The following is an 18,008-nucleotide window of genomic DNA, read 5'->3' on the forward strand; positions in this document are numbered from 1 at the left end:
AACACCGACGTTCCGTAAGCTAGCTTGATAGCTTCCTCACATGAAAGAATCCAAAGTCCCTGTCGTGATTCGAACCCACAGCGGTGAGGGGCAAGTTGTTTAATTGAAGTCAACGACCATAACCACCTGGCCACGGACGCCCCCGTCAAATTATTGAATTTTACTTGACTTTTGGTATAATTGAGAATAACATATAATACTTGAGAACAGCTTCGTTAAGGACAATGTGTTTGAGAAAACCAAACAGTCTTTATTTTCGATATGTGATGAATATAGGATATCATATTCGCGTAGGTTCGTTACTAAATTTATTTCAGTATCAAGCTTACACTCATTCAATATCCTGTATGTCATAAAATAAGTTCTTGAACATGTTTATTATCAATACAATGGTTGCACAATTCATTTGGATTATCTCATTTTTTAACCTTTACACATTTTATACATGGTCGGATATTCCGGATATGGTGACGTGCGATGATTAAATTAATGGTAAAAAGTTGTTGAAAAGACTCCTTTATTTTCCTCTTTTACAAAGTGAGGAGAAAAAAAAATAGATCTAGCAAAATCTTAAATAACAATAAAACAACAGCAAAAAGAACGACAATGGCCATGGAGAATATATCACATGGATTGCACAAGATATTTTGTACTTTTATATTGACCAATCAGAACTGAAGGAATGAAATGATTTACAGGTTATCTTCCGGAGAATCGATTTCAATATCACAGACAAAATACGCCTCATCATGTGCTGTATATAATAGTATCGTGATATTGCGAGAGTAACATTGTCGCTTTAAACATTTCACGATTTACCCAGTCAATAGTTATATCATATCAATGAACTGTTTTCTATATTAAAAGGCATTAAACCACAAACATGGACGGGAAAACAGCGTAAGTAGACGATTTTCAGTTTTATATCTCAAAAGTTTAATTAGTCATATCTTTTGTGGTTAAAGCGTTTCGATATTGTAAACATTTGAGATTGGTATGTATCTTTATTAATGACAATTGTTTTGCAATATAAATAATGATTGGAAGAATCAGTATCACCGTATATGTCATAAGAATTCTTCTTAAAGGTCTACTTGTCACCACCTCTCTGGTTCAAGTAAGAAATGGCATTTTCTTTTATGTGCAACTTTACCATAATACTTATTATCATGTTCATAATTAAATTTTATATTTATGTAGAGAGAGTAACTTTAATTTAGATACATGTACTATACATAGTAACCCCTGAGCAAAGGATTTCAATTTAAGATTACCAGACAATTAAATAAGTGAAAACTTATTCATATTCACTCGGACCATCTACCGTACAAAAAATAGGGACAACTTTTGTTGTAGGTAAGAAAGAAAACACGACAGAAACATGAAACTTTCACGGTATCATACTCGGGTTCGCAATGAGCAATTTATTTCATAACCAGGAGACAATCTACGTGTAAAAATGGACTAATAAATGACCCTCACTCCCCCCACCCCTCCTGGGTTTTGCCTAATATGTTGAACCCCTCTAAGATTTGGACATCAACTTACGTTTTTTTAGCGAAAATCACGCAAAAAAGTGAAAATCAGCGGAAAAAATTCTCGTGACTCCCCTCTGGAAAAATAGTCAACCTTCTTTGAAACATGCATTACCCATAAACAAAATTTTGTTCGGCCCCTTCTGGTAAAAAAGCCTGGATTTGTGTATGTACCTCGTTAGGGTCTCAACACCCGAGCAAACAAAACCGGAAGTATAAAATGTGGTTAAGATGAATACATAGTATACTTGAGACTCACGAGTACGATGAAAAATAACAGAGAATTTTAATATATGTTATGAAATTTATGTAAGAATCTCTTAAACAACCCTACTGTATAAAGGTACAAAGGTTATCAGAGAATCGATTGGTATCCATACGTTGATATTGTCGTTGTAGTTGCTAGGTTTGGACAAAAATTTAATTAAGTTTATAGGTTACTATAGGAACAGCTTGATAGTGGCAACTTCGTTCATGTATTAAATGCTTCATCGATATCAGGTCGCAGGAAGACAAAAGGTAGATGTTTCTAATTAAATGAAATGTTAAATTTACTGTTCATTTTAACTGTTAATCAGAAAAGAAAAGTCTTGTATTAGGACAGGTGTTATGTAATTCGTTTCTCTGCTATATTTATGCTTCTGGCACTAATATATTTATTTCAATATTGACAAAACTTTTTCATCATTTTTTTTTTTTTAAAATAGAGAACATAGCAGACCAGGATTTAATTAACGCTAAAACTAAGGGGTTAACGAGTCGGGTTACCTTTCTTCGGCGTTAAAAGTGATATATTTACACAATAAAATAATGATTGGTCGTATATAATAATAATTACATGTATAATTATACTGTATTGTTCTTTTTTCTATGTGTAAAATAAAGACCAATTCATTAGTTACTAAGCCAGATTGTGCTATAAAGATTATGATAAAAATAGCCGTGTGTAATATTGTTATTTTGGTGTTTTAATTTATGCGTCCTCTTTTGATAATGGGATAAATACGCAATGTTAATCAATACTCAGGTACTTCTTTATTATTAATCTTGAAAATATTAATGTTAAACCTTAGATTTATTTTCGTTCACTGCATGTATTAAAATTGCGTTCAAATGCACTTAGTAACCTGGTGAAATATATTTGTACATGAGAGAAAGGGACTTGAATAAACTATAAAACTGGCAATATTCTGTAAGTTTATGGTTATTCAAACACAGACAGGTGGTCATATTAAACACAATGTATTCTATGAACAATGAGTGATAACGACAGAGGTCACAGGTCACATATTTTTACAGTCACTTATATTTTTACTGTCTTGTAATATATGTTGTTTCCATAGTCACACTAATTAGACTTGTCTTAGAGACATCGAGCTAATTTTGGACGGGCGATGTCTTTGACAGTATGAAACAAAAAAGTTTGTAAAATGGGTCAAACCGTTCACGCCGAATTAATTAGGCTAGTTGTTTCCATAGATATATGAAAATTTGGGAAGTGGTCTTATTAGTAAAACATATTATAATTACGTACAAATAAAGTGATTAAAGCAACAGACCAAGACACTATTTTACTCGCAGAAATTATCTATGACACTGAGGAAATAATCTATGACACTGATGAAAATCATCTATGGCACAGAGAAAAATATTGAAAATAGTCTCTACTTTGTAACTATGGTAACTATTTTATAAACCATGCAAAGTGTTACTGTGATTGTGAATTTTTTTTTACGTTGTACGTTCTTTAATCCTAATACGACACTGCATTTATAAGGTGGAGTTGTCTATGTTTCTATCTGTACAAAGTCATACATCACCTTCAGGGAACATTGACGTAATAGTGAACAGTGCAGACCAGGATCAGACGGTCAGCACTGGCCGAATAGATAGAAGCACTCGCCACTAGCAGATAAAGGGTTAACTCTGTCAGGAAGCTTTTCTCACTCACTCACTCACTCACTCACTCACTCACTCACTCACTCACTCACTCACTCACCATCTCACTCACCATCTCACTCACTCACTCACTGACTCACTCACTCACTCACTCACTCACTCACTGACTCACTCACTCACTCACTCACTCACTCACTCACTCAACATCTCACTCACTCACTCACTCACTCACTCACTCACTCACTCACTCACTCACTCACTCACTCACTCACTCACTCACTCACTCACTCACTCACTTTGAAATAATTAGCTCTTGTAGAGGGTTTATTGCAGAAACGAATATAACCTGACATTCTAGACATACGAAATGTAATAAATTGACCTATAATAATTAACATAAGATTTGTTATTCATCATTATTAAAATTAAATAATAACATTTTTACAAAGATTATAATATTATAAGTACATTGTACTTGTGGCCGGTTAGAATATGGAATTTCTATTGTAACAGTATAATAGACCATGAACTTATGGGGTAAACACATGGGGTATACCTACAATAGTCATTAATTGATTAATTGATTGATTGATTCGTTCGTTCGTTCGTTCGGTCGTTCATTCATTCATTCATTCATTCATTCATTCATTCATTCATTCATTCATTCATTCATTCATTCATTCATTCATTCATTCATTCATTTATTTATATATATATATTTATCTTAATCCATTTATAAAAAATTATTGCAAAAAAGGAGTTCAACTGACAAAGTCGAAAACACAAAAAATGGGATAAAAGTGACTTTAATTTGAACGTCACTTGATTTTAATGTTTTTGACGTTTTTCTCCGCCAACGCATATAAAGTAACACGATGCAATAAACGTGTATGTATCGTTTCTTGTACCATTTATTTATAGCGTTTTCGATCCTCTAGATGAACAAATTCCTGGCATTGATCACCAATCATGATTACATGTGTAACCAGAAAAAAAAGTCAAGTTACTTTTTTGTTGATATTTTGTTTTTATTTTAAATGTTTAATGTGTACGCATTAAAAGGTTTGGTTAAGGTCAAACATTGGTTCTAGTCATTGTATGGAAATAGTTCGCATTTCGAGGTATCAAATTTGATAATTAATTATATTTCTTTAAATGTTACATATTTAGTGAGAGTTTTCATCCATCTGAAATCACTTTTATTTTAAACAAGTATCTAAATTAAAATTGACATCAGCATATATGAAATGTCCTATGATCGATACAGTTTACCAAGTTCAATACCCTGAATTTTCAAGTTCATTTCTTTACAAATTCAGAGTCATAACATTCGTGCAATTAAATCAAGCTTCTTCGAAATTTTAACTTTATCAAATCTCGCGTGAATTTACTAATGATGATGAAAGAAATCCCACTAGCACTGGCTCTATATAAGTAATTTAATCATTTACATAATTTTGCTTTTAATATGGTATTGACTATTGGTTTTTGCTACTGGCTAATAACTTTTCGTGCACATACAGAATGATTACTTTACAAATGACTTCGTGATCATTGACTAGATATAAATAGATCTGATATAAATAGAGATACTATAATCGGTGTATTTTAATCGGTGTTTTGTTTATTTGTCTAATGGTAATATAAAGTGTGTTTTATTTGTCGCTATGAATACGATTACATTTTGATTAAATTACGCAGGTAAAGTTTTCTTATATTTTCCAATATGTTTTTTTTCTCATACAATACAATGTTCAGGAAAAACTTCCGTCATTTAGCTAAATTATTTAAATAATTCTCATTCGTTTTTATTGTAGTAAAAATGTCAAGAGAGTGTCTGTCCTTTGTTTGATTAATACTGGATTCTGTGATGTTCTGTCTCTTGTTAAATATTAATTCGAGTAGTGAATATGTTTTGAATTTATAAAAATTGATCTATCCTTAAAAGTGATGAAAATATTCAATATCTTTATAATTGATCAATAAAAAGTAATTGAATAGTCAAACAAATATGTAAAACTAGATCTGGGGTCGGAGGAAGCAAAATATAGGTTATGTATACACTTTTTAATCGAGATTAAGGTGTATTTGTTACACCCTGCATTTTAGGTGATAAAAGCCTATTTGTGCAAGTTTCGTATGTTTAGATATCGCCGTATTTGTTAAAAGAAGATAAGTTTAAACATAAACAAATAAACTGAAAAAGATTTTGAATATGCTTGGACGACAAAACATACACTGTGAACTCTGTAAAAGATGCGTATAAAAAGACAAGTATCATTTTATTATTGGAGTACGGGTGTTCTCACAGTGACTATTCAATATAGATTAAAATGCGTTCGCATTCTATCTACAGAAACTTCAAAGGGTTATATCAAATAACATGTCGTTTATTATAAAAAGTAGCACGCTTCCATATTAATATCACTTTATTTGTATGTTTTATAACAGTTTCACATTTAAGAACACTTTCTATACATGTCGATTAAAGTAGCGTGAAATATGGAGGCGTACAGCATTGTTTTAATGTTTTAAAATACTTTTTTTCTTGTATGTTTTATTTTTGTTAAGATGATGTACGAGTTTTATGCTAGTTTTATATGAAGGGAATGTGTATACGTGATATTCAAATTAATATTATTTACCGTTATGAGTTGACATTTAGTATCAGATGATCACCTACTTCATTATGTTTGACATATTTGACCGTTTATATTATCCACTAAGTATAACTCACCAAGATGTTTATTTGATAAACACTTACTAACTATTACATACAACTATTCCTAATTACATTATATTTAGTAATTTGAATCTGAGTTCTACTGAGTTCAACTGAGTTCTAGTCTGATTCCATACAACACCGGTGCTGTGGTTGTTGATGTTGAAAGTCTCGCTTTTTACCTTTTATTTCATAATTATCTATGTAAATGATTACCAGCCTACATTTGCTATGGACATTTAAGATTTTATTAAGAAAATGTGTAACAAATGTCAATATTTTAGCTCTTTCTCCTCCTCTTTTGTTGTTGTTGTTATTGTTGTGGTTGTTGTTGTTGTTGTTCTTCTTCTTCTTCACCTTTTTGTTTAAGGTCATTAACTTCGAATCACACACCACTGTCCGTTTGAATCCCGTCTGGAATTTAGGGAGTATTTCATTTGTGAAAGCTAGACTTTTCTTTAAAATCACCGCTTTTAGCTCGACTATTCGATAAGAATTAATAGACCCGCTCGAGTGTCGGCGTCGGAGTCTGCGTTGGCGTTATGTCAAAGTTTTTGTAACACCTCAAATATTTTAATAGTCCATTGACATTTGGTTTTGAAACTTTGCACGCTTGTTCACCATCATGCCCCCATTCTGTAGATAGGAGGAAGTATCTCTGTTGAGCATTTTGACCTTAAGAGATTTTGTTACACCTTAAATATTTTCAAAGTCCATTGACATATGGCTTTGAACCTTTGCACACTTGCTATCATGCCCCAACCTATAGACAGGAAGTGGTAACTGAATCATGCATTTTGACAGAATCATTTTTCGACATATAATTTACGTTGAAGTTTGCATACCACCTCAAATATTATCAAAGGCCATTGACATATGGCTTTGAAACTTTGCACACTTGTTCACCATCATGCCCCCAACACAGAAAGAGGTATTTTTGTCCAGCATTTTGACAGAATTATGTCCCATTTTTCTACTTAGAATTTACGTTAAAGTGTTTTTAACACCACAAATATTTACAAAGTCCATTGCCATATGACTTGAAAACTTTGCACACTAGTTCAACATCATACCCCAATCTGTAGACAAGAGGAGGTAACTCTATCAAACATTTTGACAGAATCATGCCCCTTTTTCGACTTAGAATTTACATTAAAATTTGCATACCACCTTAGATATTTTCATATTCCATTGACATCTGGCTTTAAAACAAGTTGAAATTTTATACACTTCCTTGAGGGTATAATGGGACTCTCTCCAATGCCTATAACTGTAACATGGATTTGAAAAATTTTTTAAGCTCTTTTGTTAACTACAGCTCTTGTTAAAATTTTGTTAAGAAAGGCATGTTTCACTACAACTATTTTCTAAAAGTAAGTTATTAAGTAAAAAGAGTCTCTCATTTGAACGTCTTGATTTTACTATAACATCAAAATTTATTTTCGATTTCTCGTTGTGCTTTAGAAATGTCATTAGATTACATTTATCTCTAGAAAACAATTTAAATCATAAATAACCGTGTTTCTATCTACAGAATGAAATGCAACAGTATATACCAATATGTCGAAAGAAAAATTGGCGGAATTTTCGCCAGATATGGCCGCTTTGTAGCTGCGCATGCGTGGAAGGTGCTGATCATTTCCGTCCTTGTCAATGCCGGGCTTGGAGTAGGCTTGATAAAGTTGGAACTAGACAATGATGCTTCTAATTATCTTCCTTCAGGTAAATGTCCACGTACAATAAAGGAAAGTGTAATAAAATGTCATAATTTAATCATTTAAAGAAAATTTAGATAACAGATACCGGTAGGTTACTAAAGAGGTTGAAAACTTACTTTATATATTTATTAGTAACTCGTAATGGAAAGAAAATGTTAGTAATTTAATTGAATGCTTGTCAATGGCCATTTTCCCCAGTAGTCAACAGATTGAATAACAAGCTCCATTCTAATCCTACGAATGACCAGTGATGACTTCAAACTTTATTCTTCATATTTCGCACAATATCAGTTTCATTTCCGGTCTTTCGTACATAAAATTTTATAATAAACTTGACCGACTTTGAAAGTGGAACAGTCCTACTGTCTTATGTGATGGTCGCCATGATGTGCTGGCCTGGAAAGATCCTTTCGATTGGAGATTAAAGAGGTTTCTGATTAGTCCAAGTGTTTATCTATCACAAATTAATTTGAATTTATCCAACCGCTATATTTTATCAAAATGTAACGACTGATCAAATCTCAACGACTTTTTGATCAAATTTCAATTTTGAAATTTTGGCAGGGGCAATTTTCAAAATTGAAAAATTATCACAAGCCTCTTGATTATTACTTCACGCATAATGTACTAAAAGCTTCAATTGAAAGGATCTATACAGACTGTGACAACAGGCCGGCACATCCGGCCAACCATCGCATTAGACAGTCGGACTGTTCCACTTTCAAAGCCGGTCAAGTTCATTATAAAATTTCATGGAGTCAAAATTATAATTTTGGATGGATTGCAGTACTATACTTTTTAGCTCGACTATTCGATAAGAATAAGTAGAGCTATTGTAGTCACCCGATCTTCGGCGTCGGCGTCTGCGTCCGCGTCCGCGTAACCATGTTAAAGTTTTTGTTATACCTCAAATATATTCAAAGTCCATTGACATATGGCTTTGAAACTTTGCACACTTGTTCACCATCATGACCACAACCTGTAGACAGGAGGAGATAACTGTATCAAGCATTTTGACAGAATTATGTCCCTTTTTCGACTTAGAATTTACGTTAAAGGTTTTTGTAATACCTCAAATATTTTAAAGTCTATTGACATATGGCTTTGAAACTTAACTTTGCACACTTGTTCACCATCATTACCCCAACCTGTAAACAGGAGGAGGTAACTGTATCAAGCATTTTTTTACTATCAAGCACTAAGAATAGTCGAGCGTTGTTGTCCTACCGACAGCTCTTGTTTATCTTATTGTACATTTATCAATATATTTATATCGCCTAGTTCAAAATATTAAGTTCATGCTGATCTGTGTTCATCATGTTTAAAAAAAAAAACAAAAAAAAAAAAAAAACAAAAAAAAAAACGATTTTAATGTTGAATTTTATTTGAGCATTTCGAACAATTTCAATTGGGCATTAAATGTTTAATGTGCATTTAAAAAGGTAGGGTATTGTTTTTCCTGTAACATTGAGGAGTGTTTTCTTCCAACAACCGGAGTATTTACAACACTAGTATGCAATAAAATAACCACAAACTCAATTATTTTACCTCTTGAAGGCGCCAATGTGTCCACTTCACTTCTCAAAGTGTTAGGTAAGGTATCTTGTTGAACTGGTCACGTGATGTCTAAGTATCTTTTAAAAGCCATAATGTTTTACCTAGTTTGCATGATCACATCGTGTCTCTACTACAATTATTTCGTTTGAAGGCACACTTTGCCTCAGGAACAATTTTTTTGTGTGCACACGTGAGTTTCATAACATTTAAATAATGACTGAAGAGCATGTTAGATGCCTATCACTTGAAATGTCATTAAAGTAGTAAAATGTAAAACACAGTAGTATTTTGACTTGCATACAAAATAGTGAATCACTATAACTCTACTGATTGTTAAAAAAAAATCAAATCTAAAAAGATGGTGCAGGAAATTGACCGGCGAGTGACGTTTTAAACACTATAACACACGTCATCAAGAAATGAAAAACTTTTGACAATTAAATAAGGCGAATTATTGAACTAAAATGTTTTGTAAATTACAAATTATTTATCGGAACAGAACTTTGTATGTAGCTAATTTTGCAACTGTAACCAATATTCGGCGTTATAATTATATGATTGGCATTGTTGTTGTTTTTTTGTTGGTGATTAGAAAATTGGACCGTATTCCAATTTTGATTTTTCATTTAGTATTATCTATTTAAAAAATACAATGTAGTAGTTTAGAAGTTAATACAATGTTCTTCCAGATTGTATGTGGATTTAGGGTACATATTACATTTTGTATGTTGATATTAAATTTACTTTAAAAACAGACGTAAACAAGTTTTTATATGTTGTTTTGTTGTTTTTGCTTTTTTCTTTTCTTTTCATAAAAATGGGTCTCAAGCTGAGAAAGACGAAGCCAGAATTGAACAGCTGTTTCCAGACATCAATTATGATAACTTTGATTCTCTAAGACTGATATATGATGGTCCATGGTTGAATGTTATTGTTAAAAGTAAACGTGGTAATGTACTAACACGTCAAATATTGGAACAAGTTGTATTACTGTCACATGTTATTCAGAACGTCACTGCCACCACTGAGTACGGAAGTACGGTCACGGTATGTTCGAGTCTTGTTATCTTGTTTGTGTTACGTGCTGTGTAGCGGCTGTAAGTCCCGTACGTTGAAAGATTACGCGCTGCTTTTTTTCTAAAACTTAATAATTGATCAAATTTGAAATTTAAAAAAATTCCATCTGTTTAGTTTTTGAACTTGCTGATTAGATTGCAACTTTTGCATTTTACTTTTGATATAAAGAAAACTATATACATGCAATTTCATATTTCTCATTTTAAGATTAAACCTGAAATTGAAAACTGTCTCTGGCAATTCTTATGACAACACCAATAATATAATGATTTCCAGTTTCCACTTATTGCTTTTTAACTGAATACCCCCGATAGATATCAGAAATTATATATATTATATTCGCTTTAATCATATAATTGATGTCAAAAGACGCCTCTTACTTTATCTGAAATCCCATTATATTTATTCCGCTATTTCGGGATCATTGATACCTTTTCGTTTTCTTTGATGATTAAATTGAGTTCAAGTCGGTGAAAAGGGCCCAAGGACGCCGTAGTGGAGTCAGCTGGTTACATTTTATAAGTAAAGTTCATGTAAGCTGCAACATTCGACGGTTTCTGCTGTTCGGAAATTTGGCAAATTCTGATAATAGTAACTCTATGAGACAAATGGAAACAAAGTTTTAAAACTCGAATGTTGCAGACTCGACGATAGAGTTACTCTCTTCAGAAACTTAAAAAAAAAGAAAAAAAAAGAGAAAAACTTGACTCATTTATGGCATGACGCTGTGGCTCTAATGAATGAAAAGGCTGTGTAAAACTCCATTAAGTCAGAATGTTAGACTATTTTAAATTGATATTTCAGCTGACAGATATTTGTGCGAAGATAAATCAAAGATGTGCGATTGGAGGTGAACTATTTGTAGATGAGGAGTTTATAGCGGCTGTTGATGCTAAGAAAGTTACCTACCCAGAATTTAACTCTTCTACCAGAGGCGTTATTTACTATGCACCGCGACTAGGGGGTTTGTATATTTCCAAATTGTCGTATCCCGGTCACTGATTGTCCGGTGCTCCACTGTGTGCCGTCCCGTTTGTTTAGCTTAATACAATGTACTTTGGGGGATGCACATGTGCTTTGTGATCGTCGCCATCTATTGCTGATCGTCTGTGTGAGATTTAATATTTTAATGAAGTTTTACTACATGTCTGTGGTCATATTTTTACATACAAATACTTGTAGTATCCGGTTATTAATCTAACATAGATAACTGCGTGTGTTTTTACATAGATAACTGCATGTTGTGGTGTTTTTTTCTTCATTTTTTCAGACTGTAATGTTGTTTTGTTTGTCATTGTTTACAGCACAATGTTTCTTTAATACTTTAAAAAATATCCTTTAAAACATTGCAAAGAACATGACAGGAGAACGTTATACTGCAGGTTAATAATCACATTATACGAGTACATGTTTATTTTACGCCACTCGTGAGAATACTCTTTATAAAGCTCACTCGATGAAATGAAATTTCATCTTACACACAAACAAACAAATATCCTCTATTTAGTTGTATCTTCTTCTGCAAAACCAATGTATATTTTCACATATTTTAAATATGTTTGAAATACATAATTATTGTGTCAGATCACAGGTGAACGTCCCGTGGCCATGACTTACACTATACAACCCCAAACCCAAAATTTTATGAAATTTTTTTATGACTCTAAAACATTTTATATAATGTTTTAGAGTCATAAATTTTTTTTTTCATAAAATTTATTTTTGTCAATACATAATGATGTTTGGATGATGTTTTAAGGGTTTTGGGTTGTAGAGGGGGAACGGGGGTATAGTGTAAGTCATGGCCACGCGACGTTCACCTTTGTGTCAGATGTGGTTTATCATTACTCAAACAATCTAGAATGGTCAACGCGTCGAACTAGTAATCTACGGATTGCTTTATTCGTGGGTTCAAACCCCATAAGGTGCAAGCCGTTGTTTTTGTAAGCAAGAATCTTTACACTCATTGCTTAGTACTGGTTAGTTCCAAGAACTGATTCGAGATAATTTGAATAAGCTTATAGCTTAATACAGTGAAACTTATATAGATTCGTATAAATTCAAACTAGTGTTCGAAAAATAATAAAAGAATGTAATTGATATTTTTTACAGGAAATGTGGTACTCGACAGCAGCAGGAAGTATGTTGAAAGTGCAGGTTATATACGACTGGGTGTTATGATTCCATTCTGGGGTAGGGATGAATGGGTACGTATATTTGCTGTTAGTGTGAATAGTTGTGACCAACATAACTTTTGTCTTGTGGTTTCAAGCGTTTGAACATTTCGATGTTGTAAACATTGTTTTCAGTAGAGTCTATAATACTTAATTACTTGCATGTACAACATTTTATGCTATAATAACTTCATTTGTGGTTATATATTAAATAACAATGTATTAGATAATATATTTAAAAGCATCATCATTATAATAATAATAATAATCATCATCATCATCATCGTCATCATTATTAGAATTGTCATCATAATTATCATCATCAGCATTAAAATCATACCTGTTGTTTTCTTAAACAGTTGGAGGAGTTTAAAGCTCAAATGGATGTATACAGTAACCCGTTTATAGACATAGCTTATGGTTATTTTGAATCGGTCAGTGAAGAATTAGAAAACAACCTAACTGGTGATATATCATTGTTTCTGGGAACAATATCTTTGATGATAACATATGCATTCATCGCAACACTTTCATACAGGTTAGTATCTTTCACTGAAAAAACTTTTTTAGTGTCTTTTATCAAGTTTTACAAAATATTTGAAGTAAAACATAAGATATGTTTAACATTAATTTCCGCGCCTTTTTGACGAAATATATTATTTTTTCTAATTTGGTGACTTTTATTTTGTGCAAGTTATTAGAAAAATATGTATAATAGTGTTTAAATTATGACTGCATCAAAATTAATGATCAAATAGACAGCAGAAGCACATGGACCATGCCGGCCGTTTCACCATTTGCACAGCAGTTTACTTCCGAACCTGTTAAGTGTGATAATGACAAAATTTCACCGTTATCATGACAAGGAAGTAAAAAAAATTTGAAATTTGAAATATTTTTAGTTAACGTATGTGTCGACACAAGCAAAAGTGTATGTAAAACAAAGTGTATGTAAAACAAAGTGTATGTAAAACAAAGTGTATGTAAAACAAAGTGTATGCATGCTGACAAGTTATGAATTTATATAACACATTAAATTCCAATTAGTGTACAGTAACTTCTGATCTAGATGTTAAATGTAAAACATTTGCTTTAATATTTTAAGCGAGTTTTATCAAGTTTCAATGCAACAATGTTTACAGGGTAACCGATCAGGTTGGACAGAGGATCTGGCTAGGGTTTGCTGGAATCCTAGCGGCTGGTTTGGCGATTGTAGCAGCCATTGGTCTTTGTTCTGCTGCAGGCGTGAGCTTTGTTACCATTGTAGGCGTCGTGCCATTTCTAATTATAGGTACATTATTGTATTTGAGATTTTTTTAACTTTTTTTGTTATAAGTTATTTATTAATTATTTATTGGTATGTTAGATTTTAACTTTTTTCAACTGTGCTTTTTTAGTTTAAACATATTTTATTGCATTACATACATGTTTACAAACATATTATACAGATAATGAGTATATATCAAAATGCAAATGGGTTGGGCAACATGTTTTTACAACATTAGATTAAGCCCTTCCCAGAAGCTTTCTCCCATCTCCCTTCTATATTGTTGGCCCACAAGGTACTTTCCATGAGACTTTCTTCCCCTTGTCGATCTACAATTTCGTATAACGATTATAATAATTTATTACGTGGACTTTAAGTTATATGTATTTGTATATACATGTATTTCAGGTATTGGGATAGATGACATGTTTATTCTGTTATCCGGATTGTCAGAGGCACAGTCTAAAACATCCGTTGAGGACAAAATGGCGGAGACATTACGTATTTCCGGTGTTGGCGTTACAATTACTTCACTAACTGATTTGATTGCATTCATGTCGGGAGCCGGGTCGAATTTTCTTGCTGTTAAAAATTTCTGCATTTTTACAGGTTACAACTTTTTTTCTTTCGACTTTTAAAAGGGTTTTTTTTATCGGAATTTCAAGTAATGTTCTTAAATATTTCACTTGATCCTGAGTAAATATTACATCTTGTGTATGTCTTACGTTGTAAATGGTATTTTTTATTAGTTTTGTAATTATCTGTATTATTAATAACATGTATTTGATTTTCTTGTGTTGAAGGCCAGACATACAGTTTAAGATACCTTATTATTGATCGTTTTATGAACCTGAACAAGAAAGTTTGTTTTTTTCAGGGTTATTTACAATAATTTATTTACAAAAATTTTTTCTCAATTTTAGGGGTTGCTGTCATCTTTTGCTATCTTAACAACATCACCTTCTTTGCTGCCTGTGTTGCAATAAATGAACGCCGAGTAGCCGAGAACCGCCATTTTTTAACATGCAGACGAATTAAAAGTAAAGGTGAATTACGTAATGAAGGAAAGCCTAAACGTTACGTGATGTGTTGCGGTGGACGCGCGCCTACTGACAGAGAAGATGCTGAAAGTATTGTTGACAAGTTTCCTCGTTGGTTAATACCGAAGATAGTGTTAAAGTGGCCTTGCAAAATCATTATACTGATTTTATTTATGCTATATATTGCTGCAGCAGTGTATGGGTGTGTGTACCTGAAACAAGGTATGCCGTTCAGCCAATTAGTGAGTGATGATTCTTATTTCTACAAGTATTCTGACTGGAACGAAAAACATTTCGCTCAACAATCCATTGTGACATTTGTGATCACAGCACCGTATGATTACTCAACATCTGAAACGCAGCTAATGATGGATAAACTATTAGCTAGTGCACATTCTGGCAGATATATAGACTCTAGGTTTGAAGTGAGCTGGTTAAAATCGTACAAAGGCTCGCAGTATTATAACGACTCGTCAAGGTCGGCATTTCAAGTTGGTCTTCAGGAGTTCTTTAATGACCCGCAATACTCTGTGTTTGAAAACGATGTCCGCACTTATAATGTTGACGGAAATATAACTGCGTCACGTGTGTACGTTCGTTCAGTGAATTTAGAGAGCAGTCAAGAGGAAGGGGACATGATGCTAGAGGCACGTGACATTGCTAACTCTGCCGAAATAGATTGTTTTGCTTTCTCACCGGCTTTTATCATTTCTGAATTGTATGTCCGAATATTTGGACTTACTCTCCAGTCTGTGGGTATAGCTTTGGAAGCTGTTTTTGTAATCACGTGTATTTTTATGCCACACCCAGTCCTGATAGTGTTTGTTACACTGGCTGTGACGTCAATAATGGCAGGTGTGGTAGGTTTCATGTTATATTTAGATGTGTCACTAAGTGCAATATCAATGCTTATGTTGATTATGAGCATCGGATTTTCTGTAGACTTTACCGCCCATATTTGCCATGGTTACATGATTTCAGACGGAGAGTCACGTGCTCTACGAGTACGTCAGGCAATAGACAAAACAGGTGCTCCAATTTTCCATGGTGCCGTATCATCACTGTTAGGTATTCTTGTTCTTGTTGGTGCAAAATCTTATATCTTTAGATCTTTTGCTGCTGTAATGTCGTTCGTTTTGTTATTCGGCATTACGCATGCGCTGTTTTTGCTTCCGGTAATATTGTCATGGTTTGGTCCAGGGAGAATTAATAAAGTGGATCGACAATCAAAAATGAAGAGCATGACAAATATAGCGGAATCAGGCGCCGATAATGATCAGTTGTAGCATAGAAAATAGTTTTTTTATTCAATCTTGTAACAATTGTTTTTCTGTACGTTTTTAAATTGTGCTGGAAAGGTATTATGAGTTAGAGATTTTAATAAAAAAATACATGCCATATCATTAAGCTTGTGCAATCACATTGAAATACATGTAGTATTTTCCATACCATTCCAGCTTTTGTCTTCAGGAACAATTTTTTTTATCAATTAATTAATTTAGTCAGGTATTTCGTTGAATCTCAAACTGTATACACACTATCACATCAGACATTTTGTTTCATTTAGTTACACAGTTTTATGAAAGGGTTTTATGTGAGGCATTTCATGCAATCTCCAATTATTGCTTTATGGTAATATGCACCATATCGCCTGATGACATTTACTCATTAAATGCAATGACATTGGACATTTTCTATCATTAATGTAAAGCTTAAACTAAAAATCGGAGGTGACCGTTTCAAACCTTTAATTAGAATTCATTAATTCTTAAATATCAAATTATATGGATATGTAGAGAAGCTCAAATAATTTTTTTCTCATTAAATCGTTTGATAATCGTATAATGTTTAACAAAGACATTTCAATGGCGTGTCCGTGGCCGAGCTTGTACCACCTCTTGGCTCGAATCTCGCCAGAAAACTTGGATTCTTTCATGTGAGGAAGCTATTAAGCTAGCTTACGGAACGTCGGTGGTTCTATTTAGGTGCCTTTACATATTTTAGCTAAACCAATGCATAGGTCTGTGACTGGTTTCATATATACATATATACATGTACACTATTCGCCTACTTTTATTGTTATTTGTCATATTTTTCAGCTGTTTTTTTCCCCTGAAATTAGTAATGTGTTACTTTTAAAATTTTATCTTATATTTGAAATTGTTTTTATTAATGTTTGGTTGACTTGAATACAACTGATTCAATATTTGTATTTTTTCTAGTGTATATGGCCCTATATCTAGTGTCTCGAGTTCTCAACATTCCATATTTGTACATTATTACATTTATTGCAGGCATATCATAACAAGTGTTGTGTAACAACTTTCTGTGACTTGTTTTACAATTTTTATTATATTATTTTTTTAGAAAACATTGTTTCAATTTTGAAATGTTCAGTGTATGTTTGGTACGAAATTATAATAAAAAATGTTATTATTGTCAATGTTATTGTCTAATGGCCAATGTTGAAATCTTTATAAAATTAATGTATAAAAAGTGAATCTGAAAAAATGTTTTCTTGTTTCTCTTTAACGCCATGACTACTTAAATATTTTACGATATTTTACCACGGTTATATTAAGTACAAGACATTACACATGTATGTGTAGATAGAAGACCTGTCACAGCAAACGAGGCTTTGTTGGACCACTTTCACAACATATCACATTTATCACGTTGATCATTTACAAATTGGTTCCGTTTTGTAACAAGCAAATTGTGTTACAAATGTGATTGTTTGAAACAGGTACAGACTCAATCAAACCGAGTCTGCAATTCTTATGTTATTTTGTTGTGATTAATGCTTCCGAGGGATCACTTTGGTTCCAGAATTTTGACAAAAACATTATTATTGTAACAGTACTTATCACAAGATCAGCAACATATTACAATACAATACAAATTTTTTTATCGCAAAAAAAATATTATTACAATGTATATATATGAAAATGAGATCAGGCATGGCAGAAAAATAACATTTTGTTTACTGAAAGGTCTTATATTGATAAGAAAATAGCAG

General features: G+C 32.6%; 1 protein-coding gene across 1 annotated transcript; it reads left to right on the forward strand.

Moving 5' to 3' along the window:
• The first annotated feature begins 771 nt into the window (after positions 1 to 771).
• LOC132759776 (patched domain-containing protein 3-like) lies at positions 772 to 17,499 on the forward strand. Its single transcript, XM_060751623.1, has 9 exons — positions 772 to 900; positions 7,691 to 7,931; positions 10,188 to 10,478; positions 11,313 to 11,472; positions 12,621 to 12,715; positions 13,042 to 13,220; positions 13,825 to 13,973; positions 14,358 to 14,558; positions 14,873 to 17,499. Exons 1-9 carry the CDS (start codon positions 884 to 886, stop codon positions 16,273 to 16,275), a joined length of 2,736 nt encoding a protein of 911 aa, XP_060607606.1. The 5' UTR covers positions 772 to 883; the 3' UTR covers positions 16,276 to 17,499.
• The last annotated feature ends 509 nt before the right edge of the window (positions 17,500 to 18,008 follow it).

Source organism: Ruditapes philippinarum, unplaced genomic scaffold (genome assembly GCF_026571515.1).
Source record: "Ruditapes philippinarum isolate M1 unplaced genomic scaffold, ASM2657151v2 ctg38_1_1_1_1, whole genome shotgun sequence".
Classification (NCBI taxonomy): domain Eukaryota; kingdom Metazoa; phylum Mollusca; class Bivalvia; order Venerida; family Veneridae; genus Ruditapes; species Ruditapes philippinarum.

Coding starts and splice junctions, on each gene's coding strand:
- LOC132759776 (XM_060751623.1), top strand. Junction 11,473..12,620: donor CTATGCACCGCGACTAGGGG/GTTTGTATATTT, acceptor TATTTTTTACAG/GAAATGTGGTACTCGACAGC. Junction 12,716..13,041: donor TCTGGGGTAGGGATGAATGG/GTACGTATATTT, acceptor TTTCTTAAACAG/TTGGAGGAGTTTAAAGCTCA.